At 44.7% G+C, this 26,823-nt stretch overlaps 1 protein-coding gene and 1 long non-coding RNA gene across 7 annotated transcripts in view; one reads left to right on the forward strand and one right to left on the reverse strand.

The window, feature by feature from the left end:
- Positions 1-26,823, forward strand: part of CNBD2 (cyclic nucleotide binding domain containing 2) — a 60,350-nt gene that overhangs the window by 13,186 nt on the left and 20,341 nt on the right. For 4 of the 6 annotated variants that reach the window (XM_077872964.1, XM_077872959.1, XM_077872960.1 and 1 more), the window contains 7 exons: positions 4,677-4,814; positions 7,404-7,457; positions 10,905-11,068; positions 14,138-14,294; positions 14,805-14,956; positions 17,111-17,249; positions 25,349-25,463. In XM_077872964.1, the coding sequence (XP_077729090.1) occupies positions 4,677-4,814; positions 7,404-7,457; positions 10,905-11,068; positions 14,138-14,294; positions 14,805-14,956; positions 17,111-17,249; positions 25,349-25,463 (919 nt within the window). Of the gene's footprint in view, positions 1-766; positions 1,036-4,676; positions 4,815-7,403; positions 7,458-10,904; positions 11,069-14,137; positions 14,295-14,804; positions 14,957-17,110; positions 17,250-25,348; positions 25,464-26,823 lie in introns of those variants that run through there. The other 2 variants (XM_077872963.1, XM_077872961.1) reach the window with 2 other exon arrangements.
- LOC144298280 (uncharacterized) lies at positions 13,677-14,980 on the reverse strand. The gene is made up of 3 exons (XR_013365199.1): positions 14,782-14,980; positions 14,430-14,506; positions 13,677-14,039 (listed from the first exon to the last, which is right to left on the reverse strand). It is a non-coding gene; the product is annotated as an uncharacterized LOC144298280 (long non-coding RNA).

Consider the following 26,823-nt stretch of genomic DNA (forward strand, 5'->3'; position numbering starts at 1 on the left):
TGATTAGTGTCTCACTCTATGAGTGCTGGCCTTTGAATTTAGTCATTTGGATCTTGGGTCTTCCCCGCTGTCAGGCTGTCTTTACTGCATTCAGCGTCTTTCCATTTGGCTGTCAGCTGGGAGAGCGTTGGCAGATGGGCCTTGCTGGATAGGAATGGCAAATCAGGCATACTTGAAGTCGTAGTTTTTTATTGAGGATTCTCGTATACAAGAGCAAACTGCGACCATCAACTGCCATCTTTAATCTAGTAGACAGCCATACTTTAGATCCTATTTTCTTTTCTCCTTTGGAAGGGCCTCAGGGTCATTGAGTTCTAGTCACCAGATTTCCTTTCATCATTTGGCACTCCATTTAGCTGAGGACTTCTGATTTTTCTGAGAGTTCCTGATCTACTAATATAACAAGATTTACAGGACTGTGTCATACAACAGGGTTCTAAGCCTCCGAGTTCTAAGCCTCAGAGAGCCCTCTCGGCTGAGGTGTTTGGTGCTCCTGCCCCCAGCCCAAGAGCCTCTTACTTTCCTTAAATGGTCCTATGACTGGCATTCAGTTAGCTACTTGAAGCCTCAGTCTGTATGGAGTAGTTGTAAGGACCCTCCCCTTGTGGTAGTTGTGAGGATTAACTAAGATAATAAGTTCTATGAGTTCTCAATATATTTTAGATGTTAGACTCCTGGATTCCAGTTCCTTCCCGCTGCCTTCTCTTCCAGAATCTTCCATTGTGATATAAGGAGATTCTGAGAATGAGATTTTTCTCAGAACAAGGCTTCTAGAAGCTATTGGTAGGGTATGAGGAGTGGAGAGGAACTCCTACCTTGCCACTGAGGGAAGTTATTTGTTTCTTAATACAAGTGGATTCTTTGGGAAGGATTTGTGATCCTACACTTGAAAGGCAAAGGGGTTAATTGTGCCATTTGCCAGCTCAAGAACCATGAGGAGATATATGGTGTCTTATTCGTGGCAGATCCTGAAGAAGGAACTGGTGAGGAGAGTCAAGGGTTCTGGGAGGAAAGAGTGAAAGATTGCACAGACAGGTATTTTGAGGAAAAGAGGGGCAGGTGTAATAGGGGGGCCTACACTGTCTCTTTTGGAATCACAGCATGACGCAGAGGATAAAGTTCCAGGTTAGGCTTCAGAAAGACTTCAGTGTAGACTGCTATCCTCTTTACACTGGGCATGTCACAGGGTACACTCTGAGCCCCTAAGAACTGCTCTGTACTCACCCTTCCTACTGTTTTGAGATCCAGAGAGAATAGGCCTGGCAGCAGGATAGAGTGACAGGCTGAACTTATGGACTCTGGATTCAAATCCCCATCACCTATTAGTCATATGGCTAATATTAGTATTAGGCAACTTACTTGATTTGCTGTGCCTATTTTCCCCTCTGTAAAGAGTGATTGTAGTATTAGTATCTATTGCACTGATTTACTGTTGAGGATTAAATGAGTCAATACCTATAAAGGGCTTAGAATAGTTCCTGGTGGAAAAGTGGTTATTTAGTAAGTATTAATTTTATTAATAAAGCCTTTCCCTGGGGATCCCTGGGTGGCGCAGTGGTTTGGCGCCTGCCTTTGGCCCAGGGCGCGATCCTGGAGACCCGGGATCGAATCCCACGTTGGGCTCCCGGTGCATGGATCCTGCTTCTCCCTCTGCCTGTGTCTCTGCCTCTCTCTCCCTCTCTCTCTCTCTGTGTGTGACTATCATAAATAAATAAAAAAATTTTTTAAAAAGCCTTTCCCTGTACTTCCTTCAGATACAATTTTTTTTTTTAAAGATTTTATTTATTTATTCATGAGAGACACAGAGAGAAAGGCAGAGACAAAGGCAGAGGGAGAAGCAGGCTCCTCAAGGGGAGCCTGATGTGGGACTCAATCCCAGGACTCTGGGATCACACCTTGAGCCAAAGGCAGACACTCAACCACTGAGCCACCCAGGTGTCCCCAGATATAAATATTTTTAAAGAAAATATTACAGTTACTGGTGAAGCTCCTCATCATCCCATTCCCCTCCTCCTCACTGGGAACCACTTTCCTGAGGTTAATATGTACCCTACCTCTCTAGATTAAAAAAAATTTTTTTAGAGATTTTATTTATTTATTCATGAGAGACAGAGAGAGAGGCAGAAACATAGGCAGAGGGAGAAGAGGCTCCCCACGGGGAGCCTGATGCGGGGATGCTCAACCACTGAGCCACCGAGGTGCCCCCCTAGATTTAAAAAGTTTATTATATATATAAGTATTTATAAGCAACATAGTATGTAGCACATTTTTTTTTAGCACATTTTTTTAATGATGTCCTAAGTGGCATCCCTTTCCAACCTTTTTTCCACTCAAAATCGTGTGATCTTTACCCACACTGACATGCATGGCTCTAGTGCTATGTTCAGTCCAGGACTATACTGTAATGCGGTGATACGTTCCCCTACTGATGGACATTTCAATTATTTTTAGCTTTTCCTCTGGGAAATGTCTTCTTTTTTTCTCCCCTGAATCCAATAAATGTAAAATGGTCTCTTGCCACTTGAATTTACGTTTCCATTATCTCTACTGATGTGCAGAATCTTTTTGTTATTTATAGGTGGTTTACATTTTCCCCTTGAGTTACCTGTTTATATCCTTTGCTTATTTTTTTCTTTTGAGTTATTTGTATTTTTTGCTTTGATTTGCAGAATTTTTAAAATAAAAAAATTGGAAAGTAGGGGTTTTTTTGGTTTGTTTTTTAAAAAAATTTATTTGAGACAGAGAGAGAGCACAAGCAGGGAGGAGGGTCAGAGGGAGAGGGAGAAGCAGGCTCCCCACTGAGCAGGGAGTCTGACCCAGGGCTCAATCCCAGGACCCTGGGATCACGACTTGAGTCGAAGGGAGATGCTTAACCAACTGAGCCACCCAGGTGCCCTGATAGTAGCTTTTCGTAATAATTATGTTTTGTAATTTTGGATAGGAATCCTTTGTTGATTTTGTGTATGGCAAATGTATTCTTCCAGTCTTCAGTTTGCCTTTTCATTTTGTCTTTGATGTCCTTGTTAACAGAAGTTAAAAAAAATAAATGTTTTTAGCTTTTGTGCTTGTTTTGTTATGGAAATTTTAAAACACTGAAGTTGAAATATAATGATCACCCCTTAGGTCTAACAGTTAGCATTTGGCCATGTTGGCTTTACATATTTGTGTGTGTGCTTGTTGAATCATTTGAGAGTAAGTTACGTTTCTTATGATGCTTCTTTTTTTTTTTTTTAAGATTTTATTTGTTTATTCATGAGAGACACAGAGAGGGAGAGAGGCAGAGACACAGGCAGAGGGAGAAGCAGGCTCCATGCAGGGAGCCCCATCGTGGGACTACATCCTGGGTCTCCAGGATCACGCCCAGGGCTGCAGACAGCGCTAAACCGTTGAGCCACCAGGGCTGCCCTCTTATGATGCTTCTTAAAAATAAGGACATAATTACAACATCACTATAATAGTGAGAAAATTAACCTAATATCCCTAATCTCCAGGCATATTCATTTCCTTATTTGTCGCTAAATAGTGGCCTTTTTCTTTTTTTTTTTTAAGATTTTATTTATTTATTCATGAGAGACACACACAGAAAGAGAGAGATGCAGACACAGGCAGAGGGAGAAGCAGGCTCCATGCAGGGAGCCCGACGCAGGACTCGATCCCAGGTCTCCAGGGTCACACTCCCGGCCACAGGCGGCGCCAAACCGCTGCGCCACCGGGGCTGCCCAATAGTGGCCTTTTCAGCTTGCAATTATGAATCAGGATCCAGAGGTTCATGCTTTGCATTTATTTGCATGTCTTTTAAGAAACTGGGTTAGTTGACTTGTAGATTGTTTCGCATTCTGGATTTATCTCTTTGTTGTTGAGCTTGTTTCCCTATCCCCTGTATTTACTTGGCAGGCAGAGGGTGACTACCCTTGCTCCCAAATTCATACTGGGATAGAGACTGATTTGTTCTCAGTTTCAATTCCAAATTCCCAGGCTCAAAGGTTGCCTGGGATCAGATGGCCTAGCTTGGGTGAGTGGTTATATTAGTTTCCTATTGCTGCTATAACATATCACATAATTTAGTGGCTTAAGACAAATCATATTATCTTATGTAGGCTAAAAGTCTGGCACAGGTCTCCCTGGGCTAAAATCCAGGTGTCAGCAGGGCTGCAATCCTTTCCTGAGGGTCTAGGGAAGAATCTCATTTCCTGGACTTCTCTAGCTTCTAGAGACCACTCACATCCCTTGGCTTATGGCCCCTTCTTCTGTCTTCCAAGGCCACAATGTTGCATCTGCTCGACTGTTCTTCCCTCAGATCCATCTGATTCCAAAATCCAGGCTTTTTGCATCTCCCCCTTGCTGCCTGCTGTCACTTTTGCTGTTTTCTGGACCAAAGTGAAGGACTTGCTATTTAACTAGAGCGGTGCTGGAGAAAGTTTTACCCACCAGCTCCTGGGGAGGGAGGTTTGTAGCAGTTGCCAGTTTGTGTGGCATAAATAGTCCCAGCTGTGGCCATTTTCAGGCTACCAACACAATTTCAGCAGGCTTGAAGACTCCCTCAAAAGTGGAACCATGGCTCCAGCATACCCCTGCATTTAATTCCATCCCATTTCACTTTATCAGTGCTATTTAGCCTGCTGGTGGCTGCTGAAAACAGATGGTTTCTACTGATCTTATTTGTTTTGTTTCCACAGGGACTGTACCAGCTCACCATGGATATCATCGTGATGATTCGAGTGTGTAAAATGTTCCGCCAGGGCCTCAGGGGATTCCGGGAATATCAGATCATCGAGACCTCTCATAGAAAGCACCCTATCTTTTCCTTCTGGGATGTAAGCAGCTGGCCTTAGCACAATTGTGAGGGCTTAACGGGGTCTGATAAATAGCACCTCACTCCCCAATCCATATTCTGAACCAACAGAGAGAAGACAAAGGGTAAAGCAGATGGGAGACCCAACTGTCACTTTTGTTAATGATGACACTTTTATTGGAGAAGATTATTTGTATCATCAAGTGCAAGGATGACCTAAGACTAAACCCCAGAATCAGATAGCCTTACATGTGTCGTGGACAGTGCTGGACCAAGGCAGGCCTCCACTGTGGGAGCAGACCCTCCTGCCCTAAATTCACAGCAAAGGAGGACAGAGCAGAATGTGATCTCACAGGGACAGAGAAGGAATGATCTCACCCAGTTTTTCCTTCCAAAGTCACCAAGGAGTTTATGTCACTCCTTCTCAATGTGGAAGGAGAAGGGCTAGTAGTGTTCTATCAGCACAATTCCCTCTGAGTAGAAAGAAACACCAGGAGTAGAGAAGAAGCCATCGTCATTCCAACAGGGATCAAAAGAGCCAGAGAAATCCAGAAGTCTCCTTAGAGTCAGGGTTTTCTGAATGCCCATCACTGTTCATCTTCTCAACCTTCTTTCCTGTCCCCCCGCTTAAACAAAGGAACACGTGCAAGGCCCTGCTTACTCTGGAGACCATGCTTTCTAGATTTTCTAGAAGGTCTCTGTTTCAAATATTTTATTCCAGTAGTAGATCATGCACCCTTTTTAAGCTCAGAAAAGTTGCTCACCATTCTGTTAACCTGTTCTGGATCCCCAAAGGCATCTTCATTACTATTCAGGCCCACAAAGTTTCTCCCAATCTCTGACAAACCCTGCTTATTTTTCTGTTGTACCAGGAGTGACTAGATTCAGCCCTGCCTTCCAATTGCACCTAGCAATTCACTCCAAGAAATTGCCCCAAATGGTTTCTGAAGGAGGAAGGAGTATGGGTGGTGCTGATGGGTGAAAAAAAAGGCTGTCTTAGGTGGGTCACTAAGGAGCCAGCAAGTGTAACTGTGTGCATGTGGCTGAGTTAAAGATGTAGCAGGGAGTAGGGGCCTGTGGGTCTGCAGAAAAGAAGAGCATGGCCCATCCAAAGACATTCATATTCATATATATATATATATATGTATATATATTTAAAGATTTTATTTATTCATGAGAGAGGCAGAGACACAGGCAGAGGAAGAAGCAGGCTCCATGCAGGGAGCCTGATGTGGGACTCGATCCCAGGACCCCAGGATCACAACCTGAGCTGAAGGCAGACACTCAACCACTGAGCCACCCAGGCATCCCTCAAATTCATATATTTAAAGACACTATGCTGGCCAAACCAAATGAACTCTGCAGCCAGATTCTGCCCTATGGTTGGACCATGACTTGGGAAGCGATGGAGTGGAAGAATTGGAACCTGAGAGATGGAGGTTTGCTGTCAGGAAGGATGTTCTGACTCAGGTTGTTGTCATGCAGTGGTAAAGCCATGGGCCCAGGGGTGCTATTTATCAGGAGTCTTTGGTTGCCAGAAGCCTTGGGCTGCCTGGGTACTTGGAAGACCCAAATCAGACTTGTCATCAGGGATGTGTGAGGCTAAGACTGAATGACAGTGCCTGGGCAGAGTGGACTCGAGCAGAGCAGAAGCCTCTTGAGAGCAGCCAAAGGGGAGTCATGTGGCTACTGGGCAGAGAGCTAGGGGGCTGGAGTGTTGGGTCAGGTAGAGAGAACCGTGGGCCACTTTTCATTAGACCTTGTGGATCCGCATCTTTCTGAGCACCATGTTTTCTATCACTGGCCTTCTTGAAAAGCACGACACAGGTACATAAACTATAAATGGGGCACCGGGGTGGGGAGGACCTGAGGTATACCTAGAGAGATGGGGCGTGGGTCCAGGTTTGGGCCAGATGGGGGTCAGGGCCTTGTTTGTCTCTTTCCTTTCCCCTGCCTCCTCCTACAGATCTTCCCCCTTTTCTCTGCCTCTTCTTCGACTATTTCCTCATCCCCCCTGCAACTGTTAGGAGATAGAGTTGGATTAGTTCATCCCTAAGACCTTTTGCGCTGCTTTCTTCTGGACACGCTCTAGGAGAGGACTGTTTCCTCAGTGTGTGATCCTCGGGCAGGTTCCTTAACCCCCTGTGGAGTCCAGAAGGGGGCTCAGCAATACCTGCTTTGTCCTCTGGGTGAAATAGAGTAAGAAAGGAAGAGGAGGCGTGTGCCTGGCTCCTGATAGGCGCTTAGGGAAGGCTGGCTTCGTTGGTGTCTCTGTTTTTTCCCTCTCTGTCCCTCTCCACTTCCTCATTTGTTTGCCTCTTTCCCCTCTTCCTTTTCTCTCTCCATCCTTCCTCTCTTTATTACTCCCCTCCCCCCACCGCATTTCTGTTTCCACAATGACACGCTGTCCACACTGGGTCTGAGTCTGGGGCTGAGCTGGGGCTTTCGAGCAGAGGTGGACATGAGAGGTTCCAGTGGGTAGGAGGGTTCCCATGGCTTCCGCCTACCACGGGTGAGCACTGGGGGCACAGGAGGGTTTCAGTGCAAAATTCTAGTAGCAGTCTTGCTGATTCTCTTTCTTCTCCTCAATTTCTCTTTTTTTCTCCCCCAGAAAAGGAAGCGAGGCCGAATCACATTTGATACCATGGACTTCGTCGCAGAGGAGGTATGCATAACTCTGACCTTGCTGCTGAGAATGTTCTTTCTGCACCATGGCCTGGAAGAGGCACGGGGCTGGGTATCGGGACAGCTGGGTCCAGTCCAGGTTCTGGTGCCAACCCACTGTGTCACCCTGAGCTAGCCACTTGATTTCCTCATGTGTGAAATAGCCGACCTCAGTGATCCCAAGATTCCAGTCCTGACATTCCAAGGCTGTGAACCCCGTTGAACCCACTGTCGCCTTATAGCTGAGCAGAACCGGCAGGGAGAACTCCTGTACTTGGACCCGTGGAAAAACAGCAAAACTCAAAGTAGAGGTGGTGAGAGTTCCAGACACAGAAGAAACAATCAGGGTGGGGGAGAAAGGCCTGGCCTGTGTGTGAATTCTGGCTGTGCCCCAAGCCCTCTGACAGACACTGGGCAGGCACCCCCTTTGTGGGTATCAGCCATTCTGGCAAAGAAATGCTTCATATCTGGGTGAGGCTTTGGACTGTGTGACTTGTTCTCTGAATTTTAAGAATTGTTATCTTCCTGGCTTCTTTCCACCAAATCTTGGATACTAAATTAAAATTTAATTTATATTTTTAAAAGGGCCTACCTTGTATAGGAAAGACTTGAGCTCTTACCAGCTCTAGACTTAGATCTGTGTCTGGTTGTGGTGATTCTAGGTAATATAACATCCCCACCTGCCCTTAAGGAGCTAAGTAAGAGTTAAGGTGAGGAAACTTACCTGGGAAGTTAAATAGCAGAATCAGTTTCGTAGGAATCCAGAGAAGGGAGTCTCTAAGGATCAGTGGTGGTGAGAGAGAATTTCTTTTTTTCTTTTTTAAGATTTTATTTATTTATTCATGAGAGACAGACAGAGAGAGAGAAAGAGAGAGAGAGAGAGACACAGGCGGAGGGTGAAGCAGGCTCCATGCAGGAGCCTGACGTGGGACTCGATCCCAGATCTCCAGGATCAGCCCCTGAGCCAAGGGTGGCACTAAACTGCTGAGCCACCCAGGCTGCCCTGAGAGAGATTTTCTAAAAGAATTGGAGCCCCAAGTGGGCCCAGAGAATCAGTTTTGTTCATAGAAACCAGAGGCATCTGTGTTTTGTCATAAAAACCCTGCGATAGAAATCCCAATGGGTTATTGATAGCAAGAGAGGGTTAGGAAGGAAGAAGATTGGATTCAGACCTTAAAAATGGCCAACATGGGGCACCTTTGGCTCAGTCAGTTAATGTCTGACTTGATCTCAGCTCAAGTCTTTATCTCAGGGTCATGAGTTCAAGCCCCATGTTGGGCTCCATGCTAGGCATGGAGCCTACTTAATTAAAAAAAAAAAAAAAAAAAGGCCAACACTTCTATAGTCCTGACTGGGAACCAGGCCCACTATAAGCCCCTTACATATATTAGCTCTGCTATTTATAAATTCAGGTTCTGCTGCTCTCAGATAGGGAACTGAGGCTCAAAGGGAAATGATTTGTCCTAGGACACACCACCAGGTAGGAGCAGGCCAAGGTTCAAACCCAGGCACCTGGCACCAGAGCCTGTGCATTTAAAAATTTTTTTTTAATTTTTATTTACTTATTAGCAAGAGAGAACCAGCAGGGGAAGGAGAAGAGGGAGAAGCAGACTCCCTGCTGTGCAGGGAGCCCAATGTAGGACTCAATCCCAGGACCCCAGGATCATGACATGAACTGAAGACAGAAGCTTAACCAACTGAGCCATCTAGGTGCCCCAGGCCTGTGCATTATTAATCATTGAGCAACACTGCCCTTCTGAGTGAACATGCAAGGCTTCAGATCTGTTGTCCAGAACTCCTCATCATGTTCCACTTTTTTTTTTGCTTCTAGGACAATTACTTTATGTAAGATTAGCTGGCATTCATTCATTCTTTCCATAAATTTTTATTTTGTTGAGTGCCTACTGCATGTGAGATGTTATTCTAAAATGGGGTAAATAAGATAGATGAAGCCATTATCATGTTTTTAATGGAGCTTATATTCTAGAACATCTTTGTCCAATAGAGTTTTCTGAGATAATGGAAATGTTCAATTGTATGCGTTGTCCAGTATAATAGCCGACAAGACACATGTAGAACTTGTGGCTAGTGTGACTGAGGAACTTTTTTTTTTTTTTAAGATTTTATTTCTTTATTCATGAGAGATACGGAGAGAGGGGCAGAGTCATGGCAGAGGGGGAAGCAGGCTCCCTGCGAGTAGCCTGATGTGGGACTTGATCCCAGGAACCCAGGATCACGACCTGAGCCTAAGACAGACGCTTAACCACGGAGCCACCCGGGTGCCCCTCAGGAACTTATTTTTTATCTAATTAAATTTAAATAGCCACATGTGGCTAATGGCTGCCATATTGGATAATGCGGTTCTAAAGTGAGTGAGGTAAAAAAAAAATAAAATAAAGTGAGTGAGGTGAGTGTGTGTGTGTGTGTGTGTGTGTGTATAGGATGGGGAAATGACAGATAATATACACATTAACAAAAAAGAAAAAAAAAGAATAAGGTAATTTCAGAAAGTATGAACTGCTTTGGGAAAAATGATTCCAAGACTTGCTGAGAAGGGGGCCTACTATTTTAGGTCAAATGATCCAGTAGGACTTCCTGAGGATGTGGTAACATAGGAGCTAAGAACTGAATGAAGAGAAGGAAGCAGCCATATCCATGTGAAAATCCAGGGAAGAACATTCCAGACAGAGGAAACAGCCCAAGCAAGACTGTAGGACAGAAGTGAGCTTGGCCTCTTCAAGAGAAGGCTAAAGCCTGGAGAATGAAGCTCTGAGAGAGGCAGGAGGCAAAGTTGGGGGGATGGGTAGGGAGGAAGGCTCCATTAGGCTGGAGTACCGGCTTAAGACTTTATCCTAAGTGAGATGGGCAGCCAGTAGGAGTGTTAACAACTCAAATACCATTTTCCCGGGACATGAGACTGTGGGTGAATGGATGGATCTGTCCATCCACTAGTCCATGAGTTCTGGTTCACCAGGGTTAGTTTCTGTAGGTTCTCTTTATTTCTTAGTCTTGTGTAGTATGCTAAGGTATAGGCTGAGGGAAGGGAAGTCTCCCCTGGCTGCAATGTACATATGCTGAGGGGCCCCTGAAACCCAGGGAGCCCTATATTGACTCGGTGGGTGGTCAGTGAATGGCAAAGGCAGTATGGTTAGGAAGTGGGGATAAGTGTCTTGGCACGTAGCTGGTCTAGGTTACCAGCCTGTTCGAGTGCCTTTGTCTGTTATATGGAAATAATAATTGTGCCTCACTTCTTGGGCTGAGCAAAGATGCCGTGAGATGATGTGTGTAAGATGCATACCCTGATGCCAGACACAGAGTGAGCACTCAGTGAGTGTAAACCACTATTGTCTGGGGAGTGAAGTATAAAAGCAGGAGTGTGGGGAGTTGCCCACCAGCTCCTGGGGGAAACTTCTGAGTCTTGTGTGTCACTCTGGTCCTCTCTCCCCAGGGTCACTTCCCTCCAAAAGCCATGCAGATCACGCAGAAGCTGCCTTCCTGGAGGACAGAGTCGGAGATCCAGGCCCTCTGTAACCTCCTGCAGGTTCTGGACAGCTACCGCAACTACTCAGAGCCCCTGCAGCTGCTCCTGGCCAAAGTCATTCGCTTTGAACGGTCAGTGAGGGACACACCCCTTGGTGTCAGGGCTGGGCTGGGCAGGGAGCACCTGCTTGACAAGGCTATGGCAGGGCTGCTGGTGTCTCCATGGTACATCAGCCATGGAAAGCTATCTGTCCGCTTACTCGAGTGTTCATTATTATGCTTGTTGCATGGTTGATCTTCATTTATTGACCAGTCTACCCAGAATGAAGGAGCCATCGAATCTAGAGAGGCTCTGGTAGGAACCTCAGAAAGGATCTGGTCCAGTCCCTCCTTTTTCAGATGAGGAAGCAGAGGTTCAGAGGGTGACTCATACTCTGTCACCCAGGTGATGAGGGGTAGGGCTGAGACTCAAACCCAAGCCCTAAAAGCTACAGTGGGTCACAGGTGATTGTATGAGGTCCACACAGGAACTAGGGCAAGGGTCTGTGAACTTGGATAAGAAAAAAATTTATATCTGTTTTCATTAACCTGTAACTAAACTTTATCATTTTCTTTAATCACAGATGTAGGTAATGAACCATTATAGTATTAGCTATTCCTGTGACTTTTTCAACAGAAGAAATCACCAATATTACACATTCATGTTGTTGCAGGTTTCTCAAAAAAGAATTTATATTCATCACATCTTTGAAATTGTAGTAGTAATTAGAACGCTGCTAGATTGTGTTATTCAGTGCCGTAATAAAGATGCACATACATTGCTATACCACAATTCTGGTTTTTTTTTAAAGAATTATTTATTTTAGAGAGTGAGAGAGTATGAATGTATACTCCTGTGAGCATGAGGGGGCACAAGAGGGAAGGGACAGAAGGAGAGAATCTGAAGCAGACTCCCTGCTGAGCACAGAGCCCAGCTCAGGCCTGATTTCATGACCCTGAGAGTGTGACCTCAGCCAATATCAAGAGTCAGATGTTTAACTGACTGAGCCACCCAGGCACCCCCACAATTTGGGTTTTGAAAGACAATTATTAACTGTTCGTTATATTTTATTTTATATATTTATTTAAAAAGAATTTTTAAGGGGATCCCTGAGTGACTCAGCGGTTTAGCGCCTGCCTTCAGCCTAGGGCATGATCCTGGAGTCCCAGGATCGAGTTCCACATCGGGCTCCCTGCATGGAGCCTGCTTTTCCCTCTGCCTGTCTCTCTGCCTCTCTTTCTTTCTGTGTCTCTCATGAATAAATAAATAAAATATTTTTAAAAAGTGAATTTTTAAAAGATTTATGTATTTATTTATCTGAGAGAGAGAAAAAGAGAACACAAGTGGAGGGGAGGAGCAGAGGGAGAAGGAGAAGCAGTTGGGGCTTGATCCCAGGACCCTGGGATCACGACCTGAGCTGAAGACAGACGCTTAACCAGCTGAGCCACCCAGGTACTCCTATTTTATATATTTAAAACATTATTCTGTGAAGCCTTCACCAGATTGTCAAAGGGTCCATGGCACAAGATGCACCATATAAATACCTTGTACTAGAGAAGTCTAAGAGGTGTGTGTGGAAATATTGCCATTTCTTGGAAATTTCAGTGGCTTAAGAAGGGCAGCCTAGCAGAATATTTGAGCTTAGGCCTGTCTTGAAGATCTAGGATGTGAGGACACTGTAGTCTGGGCCCTGATACTTTCCTTCATGGAGGTCATAGGTCACATAATCACAAACTAGCTCTAGATAAAGGCCTGTTATAACCTGTGCAGGATCTTTTTACAGACAATAAGCCCAGGAGAGGAGGGAACACTCTAGTTAGCTTGGCCAAAGGAGATTTACTGATGAGGTGGCAGTTGAGTAGGTATTTTTGACAAGCAGAGGTGTAGACAAGAACATTCCAGGCACGGGGGACCATCTGCTTTGTTCTAGCCTGGTAAAGAAGAGCAAGTCACCGTTGTCTTAAAGTGAGATTCCATTGCAGGCAGAATGGTGTCAAGCAAAGAAAAAGAATCATGGAGGTAGGAGCTCTGGAATGTAATGCTGCATCTGCCAGCAGATGTGTGACCTCAGACACAAGCCAGACACCTGAGGTGTGACCTCAGACACAAGCCAGTTAACCTTGCTGAGCCTCAGGAATGAGGACACTGGTACAGATTTTATGGGTTTGTGTGAAGATGAAGAGGTGGTGATTGTTAAAGCCCTTTTCAGCTAGCTGATTATTTCTGGGACTGGAAATGCGCAGATTAGACAGGATTCTTTCAGTCACAAGTGATAGAAAACCTAGCTGTAAGGAATGCATTGGTGGCTCATGGATCTGAGAAGTCCTGGGATAGTCCTCCAGCTTCTGGCTCAGCCGGACTCAGGGGCCCAGTGTCCCCAGGACCCAGTGTCCAGGTCTCTCTCCACCTCCTCACACTCAATTCTCATGAGCCACTTTCTGCATCAGACTCTCTCTCGTGGCAGCAAGATGGCTGATTGCCTGTGAATCAAGAAAAGGTATTTCCCCCAAAGTAAAGTCAGGGTGCAGCTGGTGGAAAAGGTGACCCGCTGCTTGGCCACAAAAGCAACGGACGTCTGCCACAGGAGATTGGGGTCCAGTGGTGACTCAAGTGTGACTCGCTGTGTGCCTTCAGCAAGCCTGGGGCACCCTAGGTCTCCATCCTTCAGCTACTCATCCATTACTTTCAGGATTTGGTCATTCGTTTATTCAGCGGCTATTCACTGAGCATTTACTGTGTGGAGCATTTACTGTGCCTTAGCCAACTGACAAAGGCTCTGCTCTCAGGAAGCTTCAGTCTGAGGGAGGCAGGCAACTGGGTGGATGTTAGTGAAGAGCTCAAGCTTGAGCTGGAGCCGGGCTGCTGTGCGGGCTCTTCTGGTCCCAGTCTGTGCCTTCATGCTCCAGAAGCACACAAGGCAGTGCAGGACTCCTCCCAGCATGGGGCCAGGCTCCCTGTTGCTACCAGGCTCATTTCCCAGCTGACTGTGCCTGTCTTCTTCCATCTAGGCATTGTCAACTGGGCTGTCTCCTCTTTCCAGACTTTTGTGTTCCCCATTACCTTCTGGGTAAAATCCAAAGTTAGCCCAGTATTTGAAGTCATGTTCGCATGTGGTCTTGGTTTGGTCTTGGGCTTTTCTACTGGCCATGGTCTTTTCTCAGGTTTGGTCGCAGGCGAGTGATCGTCAAGAAGGGGAAGAGGGGCAACAGCTTTTATTTCATCTACATGGGCACAGTTGCAGTGACAGAGGATGAGGATGGCAGCAGCGCCTTCCTGGATCCCCACCCCAAATTGTTGCACAGGGGCGATTGTTTTGGGGTAAGCACAGGGAAGGCTCTGCCTTATTCGGGCAGGGTTGGGGGCTCGACAGGACTCTGGCTAGAACAACCAGGCCCAGTCCTGCCTTCTCCTAGGTGTAAGTCACTGCCCTGTTGTGGGACTTAGCGCTCTTACCTGTCACAGGCCAATTGACTGGACCAGGTGATGTCCGAGGCTGGCTCCTCCATCTGGATGTTTAAGGAACATGTTCCCTGTATAGCCCCACAGAGATCCCTCAGTGAGGTATCCCTCAGTGAGGCCGCTCCAGCTTCCTCTCTCTGATCTAGTCGAGCTTGTTACCTCTTGTTCCACAAGCAGCACATTTAAGAGGGAGGGGATAGGCCCCCCAAAGTGGTGAATGAGAAGAAGCTCAGGGCCAGCCAAGGAATCTGCAATCCGGGGAGTGGAGATTTCTGGGGGGCATATGGAAGCAGGAAAGAGGTGGGCAAGGCTGTGAGCAGAAAACCAGAGGTAGCCTCTCACTTACCCATTTCCATGTCCATCCAACAGGAATTGGGCCTTCTGAATCCTTTGGTATGGAGAGCCACCATGGTCTGTATGGAAGAAACAGAGTTCCTCGTTGTCGACAGAGAAGATTTCCTTGCTTATAAGCTGGACCAGGAATTCCAAAAGGATGCTCAGCATCGCTTTGAATTTTTTAGGTACCTCCACCATCAGCCAGCATCTTCCCCCTTGTGTGTTTGTTAGGTGCCTGGCTGTCCTAGGCCCCGTGGGAAACCGTAGGTGCTCTTCTCTCTGCCTAGAATGCTGTGGAGATGGGAAACACCTCCCACCTGGCTTCTCTGTCTAGCAAACTCCTACTGTACCTTCAGGTCTCAGCTCAAACATCCCTTTCTTGTGGGATAGTACTAATAGAAGAGCTCATGTGTACGGAGTACTGGCAGAGCCAGGTGGGGTGCTAAACTCTTTGTACCAGGGCTTTTACCTCATCTCATTTAATCCCATGACCTTGTTTCTCTTGTTCTGTCCAGTTTATTTTTAATTTTTAAAAAGATTTTATTTATTTATTAGAGAGAGAGGGACCATGAGCAAGCATGAGCAGGGGAAAGGGGCAGAGGGAGAGGGAGAAGTCGGTTCCCTGCTGAGCAGGGAGCCCGATGTGGAGCTCCATTCCAGGATCCTGGGATCATGACCTGAGCTGAAGCAGACGTTTAATCACCAGGCGCCCCTGTTCTCTCTAGTTTATAGGTAAGGGAACCAAGCCTCCAGGTGGTGATGTACCTAAAATGTTCAATTCAGAAGTCTCTGGGCTTCACTGCCCCACCTCACTAAGCAACCTGATCTGCCCTCACTCCAGGTTGGAGAGAACCCCCAATGCTTCTATCACACCCTGTGTTTTTCTTTTTTTCTTTTTTTTTTTTAAGATAGATAGATAGATAGATTTATTTATTTATTTATTTATTTATTTATTTATTTATTTATTTATTCATGAGAAACACAGAGAGAGGGACAAAGAGGCAGAGACACAGACAGAGGGAAAAGCAGGCTCCATGCAGGGAGCCTGACGTGGGACTCGATCCCGGGCCGAAGGCAGGCACCAAACCGCTGAGCCACCCAAGGATCCCCACATCCTGTGTTTCTTTAAAGCCAGCCAAACTATAATTCTTGATCACACAATACCTCCTTTACAGTTTACTTGCTGCCCCCAGTCAGGAAACCCTTATGGTAGTGAGGGCAGAGTGGCTCTTTTGCCATGGGCACCCCCATGTTGTCATCATGCCAGGCACACGCAGGTACTTGTCTTCTCATTTCTAGTAACTGGCCTTTTGGAAAAGAATGAAAAGCAGATAAAGTATCTGCACCAGCCCTGAAAATACAGGTTGTAGGGCCATGTGGCTCCAGGGCAGTGCTGTGGCAGAGGGCTGTCCTTAGGGTGGAGGAGAGCGGAGAGAGTAGGAGCTGTGAGAGTGTGAGAGGGATGGGGGTCAGGGGAGGGCTGGCTGCAAAGGGAGGACTTAGTCCTGCCGGGAGGAGCACTGCCTGTTTTCACACAGTGGAAAAGTAGGGCTGAGATGCCATCTCAGCTCTCTGGCTTATCAACTATGTGGCCATAGATGAGTCACCTCCCTTCTCTGAGTTTGGGATCCGGCTCTGTACAACGGGGATAACAAGTCATCTCTCCCAGATCATTGTAAGGATTGAATGAGGTGATGGTGGGAAGTCTGTCCTGGTGGTGTCCCTTCTGTGGTAACCCTGCTTTCCTTCCTGTGTCTCCAGACTGTTCTCTGGACATGGCACCCACCCTGTTCCCCCTTGGTGCCCTGCATGGAACTCCATCCCCTGAGTCACCCGAGTTCTGGGCTCGTTATCTGTTGGAACTAAGAAAATATGAGCTGGTTGTCAGCAGCCCTGTGGGGCGGGCTGCATGTGAGGGAAGGTGAGCCCCTGAGTGGCGGGCACTGCAGGGTAGGCCTTCAGTCACAGGGAAGAAAGGCAAGAAGTGATTAGTCCAGATGTCCCCATTCATCAGGCACAGACCCGAGTATTTCAAGTTAACAGGCTGCAGGAGGCTGGATGACATGTTTCCTTTCTGGAAATTGCTGAGAGCTGGGCACCTTCTGTGATGGAGGGTGATGAATTCTTTTTTAAAAATATTTTTACATTTATTTATGATAGACATAGAGAGAGAGAGGCAGAGACACAGGCAGAGGGAGAAGCAGGCCCCATGCAGGGACCCCGATGCGGGACTCGATCCCGGGTCTACAGGATCCCACCCCGGCTGAAGGCGGTGCTAAACCGCTGAGCCACCCAGAGATCCCCGAGGGCAATGAATTCTAACAGGATATTCCCCTCAGGAAAATGGATCTGTTTGAGTCGTGGTCTGATGAGAAGCTCTGGAACCTCGTAAACCTGGGGAAGGTGGAAAAGTTCTCATATGGGCGGCTGATCTCAAAAGACTTTGTAGAATCATCGTCTATCATGTTTGTCAGCAAGGTGAGAGGCCTGGGAGGGAGGGATGGAAGCCGGGAAGGCGCACCTGGTCTAATGTCCTGTGGCCACACAGGCAAGGGCTGAGCCCTGTTCTGCAGCACCTCCTTTTCTGAGCGTCCGTGTTCTAGCTGTAAAAGGCATACCACACAGTTTGGCCTCCCTCCCTCAGAGGACTGCTGTGAACTTTGAGATACCATGTTATAGTAGAAAGAGGGCCTCAGGGGTACCCCCTCCTTGAGCCCATATACATGCTTATTTACATACAGTTACATATTTAAATTATGCATTTGGCCCTTGAATCCTCATGATGCCAGATCACCATTTTAAAAATTATAATCTTTGGGTTGCCTGGGTGGCTCAATGGGTGAGCGTCTGCCTTTGGCTCAGGTCATGATCCTGGGGTCCTGGGATCGAGTCCCTCTCCCTCTGCCTATGTCTCTGCCTCTCTCTGTGTCTCTCATGAATAAATAAATAAAATCTTTAAAAGTAAATAAAAATTATAATATTTAAATTATAGATATGGTACAACCCACATTATAAAACATAGTTCTGGAAAGAGAGAAGAAATCACCCATAGCCTCAACACCTCAAAATAGATTTTCAGAAGTGGAGTTGCTTGGTATCATCATGCTCATGGACCTTGAAACAAGTTGCTGTCCAAAAGAATCCACTTTATCTAGCAGTGTGCATCTTTACAGGTGTCACACACCTCTGCCAGGCTTCCCTGTCCTCTCAAAACTTTCCTAATTTCATAGATGGCAATTGCTACCTCATTGAGGATTTAATTTACATTTTTCCTGATTACTGGTGAGACTCATCGTGTTTGTTTACTATCTACATTTTGTCTTTTGTGCATTGATTTCTGTCCTGTGCCAATTTCTCTGTTGGTGATAACAAAAGCTTTGCGATCTGAGTCGACCTTTCTGTCACTTGTTGACTCTCCTCAACTACTATGTACTTTTCACAATCATCTTGAGAACTGCCCTGTTTTTGAGACCTTTTGCTTCTGTGCCAGGGGTTCTACTAGCATTGTTCATTTTTTTGGTTTGTTTTGGAACAGATAATACACGCACGTGGTTCGAAATTCAAAAAGTTCAAAAGAGTAATGTCTCCCTCTCACCTCTTTCCCCTGCTGCCCAGTATTCCTCACTGGGGATCATCACTGTCACCATGTTCCTCTGTGTCTGTACCACAGTCTCTTCCCTGAATATAAAGGCAAATGCATGTGTATTTTCTTTTTTTTTTTAAGATTTTATTTATTACTTTATTATTTGACAGAGAGACTGCACAAGCAGGGGAGTGGCAGGCAGAGGGAGAGGGAGAAGTAGGCTCCGTGCTGAGTAAGGAGCCCAATGCAGGCCTTGATCCCAGGACCAACTGAGCCACCCAGGCACCCCTGCATGTGTATGTTCTTTCCTTGTTTTCATAAATGGTGTCATATGATGTAGGCTGTTCTGCAGTTGGCTGTTTCAAGAGTATTTCTGCAGATTGCTCCACATCAGTCCAGAAAGAACGTATATATATTACCATTTGTGCAGTGTTTAACTATATGATTGCACTTGAATTTATCTATCCAGTTCCCTGTTTCTTTTTAATTTAAAGATTATTTATTTATTCATGAGAGACAGAGAGAGGCAGAGAGAAAGGCAGAGGGAGAAGCAGGCTCCATGCAGGGAGCCCGATGTGGGACTCAATCCCAGGACCCAAGGATCACGTTCTGAGCTGAAGGCAGATGCTCAACCCCTAAGTCATGCAGGCATCCCTAGCCAGTTCTCGATTGATGGACTGACTGGTTGTCCCAGTCTTTTGCTATTTTAAGCGGTGCTTTGATGACTACCTGTGTAAGTAGTACCATTTCACCATAAATCTCCACCATAGCTCTATCAGGAAGTTATTATTATTCCACATTTACAATGAAGAAGTTGAAGTTAAGACACTTAACAAAGGCCACCCATTTAGTAAATGGCAGAGCCAGAACTATGCCCTCAAACTTTCAGTATTTCCCATATAGCTATTGCTCACATTAAGCTACCAAACATTTGTTGATTTTTTTTGCCAAGGTTGGTTCATGCTCTGGAGGGATATGAAGATGGAAAAGACTGTTTCTCTTTCCTTATACCTCCCTTCCACTAGATACTGATCCAAGACAAAGTTATCCAGGCTAACTACCAAGTGATTAATGCAAATTCTTTGAGTTACAAGGATTTAGGAGAGAGGCCTCTCTCTAAAGGCTGGGGGTCTTAAAGAAGGCTACCTGGACAAGGTGAGGGAAGAGTTGAGCCTTGAAGTTTTGGACCATTAGACAAAAGGAGGGGCAAGATTGATTGTGTGCTAGCGCTGGCTCTCATTGGCCTGTGAGGGCTGATTAAGTTTTCAGGAGTTTTGCAAGATGGCAAACACAATAATTATCAAAAATTAAATTATATAAACCTACAATTAAGTACAGTTTATGGAAAACAAGAGTAATAGATACTGAAAATTCATAATTTCCTAATGACATTACTGCATTTTACTACTCTCTGTGCTCCAGAGTTTGTTTATGTCTGTTTTATCTATCTGGTGGGAATACTGCACAATTATACATGTATCTTCCCACCTCCACATTCTGTGACTTCATGTTGGTACCTGAAAATTGGCCCCAGCGGGAGTATATATACAATGGAAATCAGCAGACACCCTGAGTCAGGTTTTGATTTATGGTTTTGCTGATTTGTCTTAAAGCTATAGAGAAAATGTTTATGATGCAGATTACATTTAAGAGTGGGCTGGGTCTGTAGCCATTACATTGTAAATAGAAGAAAATTATGGAAATGTTTTTCCTTATTTAAACACTATTCATGGCTCCTGGGTGGTTCAGACACTTCACTTCAAAGCCTGAAGTGTCTTTGGCTTAGGTCATGGTCCCAAGGTCCTGGGATAGAGTTCTGCATCGGGCTCCCTGCTTGATGGGGAGTCTGCCTCTGTCTCTCCCCACTGCTCATGCTCTTTTTCACTCTCTCTCAAATAAATAAATTTTTAAAAAAAAATAAACATTATTTATCATAGATTCATCATGGGAGTTAATCAATGATAAGCGAAGTTCCAATATACGTAGTGCTAAAGCTAGAGGCGGTCTTAGTTAATGAATGTAATTTATACAAGAGTGAGAAGGAGTTTGCCAGTATATTACAAACCAGACTTAATAATATTAAATTTATTGGGAAAAGAATGGATTAGATGCAATTTCATTCGTCAAATCACGGTTGAATTGTAACTATAGATTGGTCATGGTTGTTACAAGAACTCAGCCAGAGTCTGCAACAACGTTCAGTGAGAATCGCTTGGCTATATGGAACTTTCAGTAAGAGTGTAGTATGTTTTATTATTATTTATAAATTGTGTGCAGCACACCCTTTACAAGCATAAGATTTATAGACATGCATACATTTTCCCAGAGAGCCAATTATTAAACTTATCACCAGGGGAGTGTTTGCGTTATTATTTATTCTGGGTTTAGTCCCAGAGAAGAGAGTCGAGACTGGCTAAATGAGCGCGAAAGGGAGTTATCACAGGATGGTGAAGGGCTAACAGACTTACTGGTGATGGGGAGGCCTGAAGGAACAGACCTTAGACTGAAGATGACCCCAAATGACTCCAAGTCAGAGTCCAGACTGGACAGTCACAGGGGCTGCCAAGTTCAGGAATCCACATCTACAGCCCCTGCCTCCACGAACATGACGGAGGTCCTCTAGTCCAAAACCAAACGTGCCCAAGTGCATCCCCCCAGGGGGACCCAAATCACCTCCTTGGCTGCAAGGGGGCTTGGGAGATGTTTGGGAGCATTTGGTTTCCAGCCTCTACACGCTAAGGGACTGGGTGCACAGGATCTGACCGAGAGGAAGGTGGAGATGAGGCCCTTGCCAGCCACAGGAAATAGTTTGATAAGTTTGGAGGATTCTGATGGTCATGTGAGGAGAGTGGGGAGAGCCTAGAAGAGGGAATGGTAGCAGGGAGCCCTGAAGGCCAATCTGAATTCTTTGTAATTCCTTTTCCTCCCTGGCATCTGCTTCCTCTTTCCTAAAATTTGGGGGTGATCACCTCCAAAGCCAAGATTGCCATGTGTCCACAAATTTAACTCTGAGGTCTTTTAATAATATATAGCCAGGAAAGATAGGGGGCACAAGTGGTAAGGGATAAAAGTTCAAGACCTGCTTTTCAGCATGATGATTACATCTTGACCAGCAGAAAGTTCTGTTTTAGCCTCCATTTCTTTGTCTTACCTCATAAGGTCTTTAAGGATAAGAGCGAGTCTTGCACAGACTTACTAGTTCACATTCATCCTCAAATTCAATGGTTCTGAGTTGTTGTCCCTGGATCAGTGGCATTAATCAGTTATCACCTGGGAACTCACTAAAAATGCAGATTCTCAAGCCTACCCAAGAGCCATTCAATCCAAAGCTCTGTTTTGACAACCGTTCCAGGTGATTCTGATGTCACTAAAATTGGAGAACTCGGATTTAAGGGAAGAGTTTTTCAGATTTGACTAAGCATAAAGAACACTTTAGGGAGCTTCTTTTTTAAAAAAAAATATTTTATTTATTTAAGAGAGAGAGTGAGAGAGAGCATGAGCAGGAGGGAGAGGGAGAAGCAGGCTCTCCACTGAACAGAGAGCCCAATGTGGAGCTCAATCCCAGGACCCTGGGATCATGACCTGAGCAGAAGGCAGACGCTTAACAGACTGCACCACCCAGGTGTCCCTAAGGAGTTTCTTAAAAAGGCAAATTTCTGCCTTACCCCAGGGAGTCTCATTCATTAACTCTGGCAATCTGCATTTGAATAAGCATAGCCCGTGATTCTAATGCAGGCACTCTTGAAGTTCATTCTGAGAAAAATTATACAGATGTCACAAAGTGACAACAGGTGTGTATGGGACATCCTGGCTAGTAGGTGAGTTTGACTTGTCCTTTACAGTGTTTTATTCAAAGCTGATTTAATCATTATGAAGATTGTAGATAAAATTTCGGATTTCTGGTTTCTTTTGAATATTCAGAAGATCAGGCAATACCAAGCTGTACTGCGATGCAGCCCCCTCTGGCTGGAGTTGAAGAGCACCTGCCCCCATTTAAAGGGACTGCTGTTTTCTCCCATTTTTTTAAATTTCCCACCAGGCCAGCTGTTGGGAGTATTCATCTAAGGAGGCTGGGTCGTCCCAGCTCCTGTAATTTGTGGACATGGCCTCGAGAGGGCGATATCAGCAGTGAGAGGCCTGGATGTCCTGCCAAACCCGGAACGTTAGGGAAGGTAATTTTCTGGTGCCACAGAAAACATAGTTAGTGCTCCCAATTAGCTCATTTTGGACAATTTATCACTTGGGGGAACATGGTGAAATTGTTTCCTACACAGATACAGATGGGATTAAAGACCCACAAGAGACTTTCTGAGAGGAGTGTTCACCTGTGTTTTTCTGGCACCAGCAGTTTCCTGTTGATAAATGTTGTATGAATGTTGACTAAACCTCCAAGCCCAACACCTGGTACATAATGAGGGCTTATTAAATGTTTGATCCCTTCTCCTTTCTCTTCAATGGTAATTTGTCTTGAACTTTATAATGTGTCTCTTACAGTTCCTACTAAAAAAAAGGTAAGATTTTATAAAGATACGGAATAAATCAGAAAAATGGCATACCTTTCTTTCCTATCTGATCAGGAAAGATTGAAAGGATTGTGAAAACTCAGGACTGAAAACTCAGTTGTCAATGTAACACAAAGATATAACAGTTATGCACTGCTGGAGGAGTATAAACTAACATTTCTGAAAGGCAGTTCGGCAATGCGTATTGAACTTTAAAACACATGAACCTGTAGGAAACAATCCCATGGGGGTAATCAAACACGAGTATTAAATTAGGATGAACTAGATTGTATTGCAATTATAAGCAATCCTCAAACCTCAGTGGATTAACTAACAAAGACACATTCCTTCGTCCCACTACTTGATCACAGCAGATCAGCAGGAGGCCCTGCTTTTCACAGTCACCTGGAGACCCAGGCCACTGGAAACTATCTTCATGGATGCTTCCATAGTCAATAGGACAGGGGAGGGGTAATGTTAAGAATCAAGCACTGGCTTTTAAAATTCCCATTCAGATTATCAGAAGTCACTTTGCTAAGGAAAGTGGCCGAAGCAAGTAAGAAGGCCATGTCTGATTCAAAGGAAAAAAATACAATCCTGCCTTGTGTTTGGGAGGAGAACTTTAGTATTTGTGAACTGCCTTAATGACCATTCTGGGCATTAAGATGTGTGTACAAGATTATCAGTTAAAGTTGCTGTCTTAGAAACACAACTGCAATGGCTTAGTGAATAGTAATTTTGTTTTGCAGGAGTCTAGAATTAAGCAATCCAAGGCTAGAAAGTTGTTTGAGGAAGTCCTCAAGACCCCAGTCCCCTTCTAGCTTCTCCCCTCATCATCCACAACTTATAACTTTCATCCTAGTGGTCACAACATGACTATTCTACCTCTGGCTGTCACATCTGAGATTCAGTCGGAGGTAGAGGGGAAGGACAACCGTAAGTTTCCTGGGAGTTTTATTCATCAGTCTTCCACTTACAGGTCATTAGCCAGAACTGCGTCACTGCCATTCCCCCACTGCAGGAGAGTTTAAGATAGTGAGTTTTATAAAAGGGGTTTTGTTGCCCTGAGCAAAATCAGAATTATATATAATACTGACAAATTAGAAACAACTGAATATTAATCCTCAAAAATATTTTCTTGAGGTATAACATGCATGCAATAAAGAGCTCATATCTAAACTTTACAGCTTAGTGAATTGTGACTTATGTATATACCTGTGTAAGCATTACTCAAACCAAGATAGAGATAATTTCTAGCACCCTGGAAGGCTCCCTTGTACCCTTCCCCAGGCAGAATCCCCCCACCAAAGATAACCACTCTTCTGACTCTATCAGAAGATTACTTTTGCCTGTTCTTTCAATTAATATAAATAGAATCATACAATGTGTGTTCTTTATGTCAGACTTCTTTTGATAAACTATATCTTATTTTAAATTATATGTCAGTTATGGCATACATAGAATAATATGCAATCATTAAAAACAATAATGTAGAACCATGTTACTTGGTGTGAAATTATGTCCTTGATGTATTGATTGAGTTTTCTTTTTAATATTTTATTTATTTATTCATGGGAGACACAGAGAGAGAGGGGGGCAGAGACACAGGCAGAGGGAGAAGCAGGCTTCATGCAGGGAGCCCAATGTGGGACTCGATCCTAGATCTCCAGGATCACACTCTGGGCTGAAGGCAGGCACTAAACCGCTGAGCCACCCGGGCTGCCCTATTTATTGAGTTTTTTTTTTTTTTAAAGTCATAAGAATCTGTTTTATATGAAATGACTCACTTATGAAAAATTGTATATGTATATACGTTTACAGAGAAAAGTTTGAACTAGTTGTCACCAAAATGCTACTACTTGTTATTTCTGGGTGTTAGGATAAAATAGTTTTAAGTTTATGTTCTTCTGTTTGATATTAATGTCTTTTAAACTTTTAATTTTGGAAGGGTTTTAAATTTATAGAAAAATTGTGAGAACAGTACAAAGAACCCCTAAGTAACCTGGATCCAGATTCACCAACTGTTGACATTTTGCCACATTTGCATGTAAATATATACATATTTATGATTCCCTGCCTGAATTGAGAGTTAAATATTATTCATTATACTCACCCCTGAATACTTCAGTGATTATTTTCTAAAGCCAGAAATTAACTGCAGAATAATTATCCAAATCAGGGAATTTAACATTAATGTACCATATGATCTATAGTCCATAGTCAGTTTCACCTGGTGTCCCAAGAACATTCTCTATGGTGATTTTTCCCCCCCCAGTGCCAACATTTATTTCCGTTCTCATGCCTATTTAACTATTTGAACTTATGAGAAATAAGTAACATTTTCATTAAAAAATTTTTTTTAAAGGAACCTGAAAGCACTTGCGTTTAGCCAAGTAAACTGGGGTAAGATGCAATAGAGCTCATCTTCAAAGTCTGGCCTGCCTGGAGCCTCAGGGGCTAGCCCTTTTGTTTATGTCCCTTGATGTTCCCAGGGCAGCTGTGAAGTCTTGCGTCTGATAGACCTTGGGACCTCACCTTTCTACTACAAGTGGATTTGGCAGCACCTGGAGCTCATAGATGGCGGATCTCTGAAGACCCACCTCAATGGTAACTGGCAGCTGCGCACAGCAGGGGGCGCCCAGGCCCTGCTGCTCCCAGTTCCCTGCCCCTAGAATCTTAGACCTCTAGAGCTAGAAAGGCCTGGCAGGATGTCTGGTTTGATCCCCTCTACTCCCAGCTGTGGCGACGTGGCCCACATGGCCCCGCCAGGTGAGGCTCCTGCCCACGCCCCCCCCCCCCCCCCGCCCAGCTCCTCCTTTTTAGGCTTTCCCTTTGTGTCAGGTGCTCCTGGGGAGAGGGGTGGAAGGAGCCTGGAACTTGACAGAGCTGGGTTTGAATCTCCCTGATTAGCTGGATGACTCTGGTGAGTACTCAAGCCTCTGGGCCCGGTTTCTTCATATCCGTCACAGTAGTGTTGTGGTTAGGCCCACCGGCCCAGGAGCCTAACTGCTTGTGTTTGAATCCAGGGTCCTTCTCTTCCTAGCTGTGTGATACTGTGTCCCTGTGCCAGCAGTTCTCTCGGATAGTCCCTACCTCATAGACTTGTTAATGAAATTAAGCAAATAAATATATAAAGCTCTTAGAATGCTACCTGGATGTATTAATATATAGTAGAAGTCTGTCGTCTTTATCATACAGGTTACAAGGGAGGCTGAATCAGCTTGTGTATGAACAGGGTCTATACACAGGTGCACAGGAAATGTCACTTCTCATGTCAGTTCTTTTTTTTTTTTTTTTTAAGATTTTATTTATTTATTCGTGAGAGACACAGAGAGAGAAGCAGGCTCCATGCAGGGAGCCTGACGTGGGACTCGATCCCGGGTCCCCAGGATCACGCCCTGGGCTGAAGGCAGCTCTAAACCACTGAGCCACCCCGGCTGCCCTCTCATGTCAGTTCTTTTTCTTTCTTTTCCACTGCCAATCCACCAGAGGAAAGCTACATCCCATAAAAGTTTTTACCCAAGTTTTTTCTTCATTGTGGCAAAATACACATAGCATAAAATTTCCTATCTCAACTATTTTTAAACATACAGTTCAGTGGTAATTAAATATATTCATTCATATTAAATATATTGGACAGCCATCAACACCATCTATTTCCTCAATTAAGTGGAAGTATATAGTATTTGTCTTTGTGTGATTGGCTTATTTCGCTCTGCATGCTGCCCTCAAGGATCATCATATTGTAGCCTATGTCAGAGTTTCCTTCCTTTCTAAGCCTGAATAATATTCCACTGTATGTATATATCACATTTTGCTTATCCATTCATCCATCGATGGACACTTGAGAACTTAAATGTTTTAGCTATAGTGAATAATGTTGCTATGAGCATGGGTGTATAGTTATCTCTTTGTGACCCTGTTTTCTTTTTAATATATACTCAGAAGAGGAATTGCTGGGTCATTT

The sequence above is a fragment of the Canis aureus genome, chromosome 26, assembly GCF_053574225.1.
Source record: "Canis aureus isolate CA01 chromosome 26, VMU_Caureus_v.1.0, whole genome shotgun sequence".
NCBI classification, from domain to species: domain Eukaryota; kingdom Metazoa; phylum Chordata; class Mammalia; order Carnivora; family Canidae; genus Canis; species Canis aureus.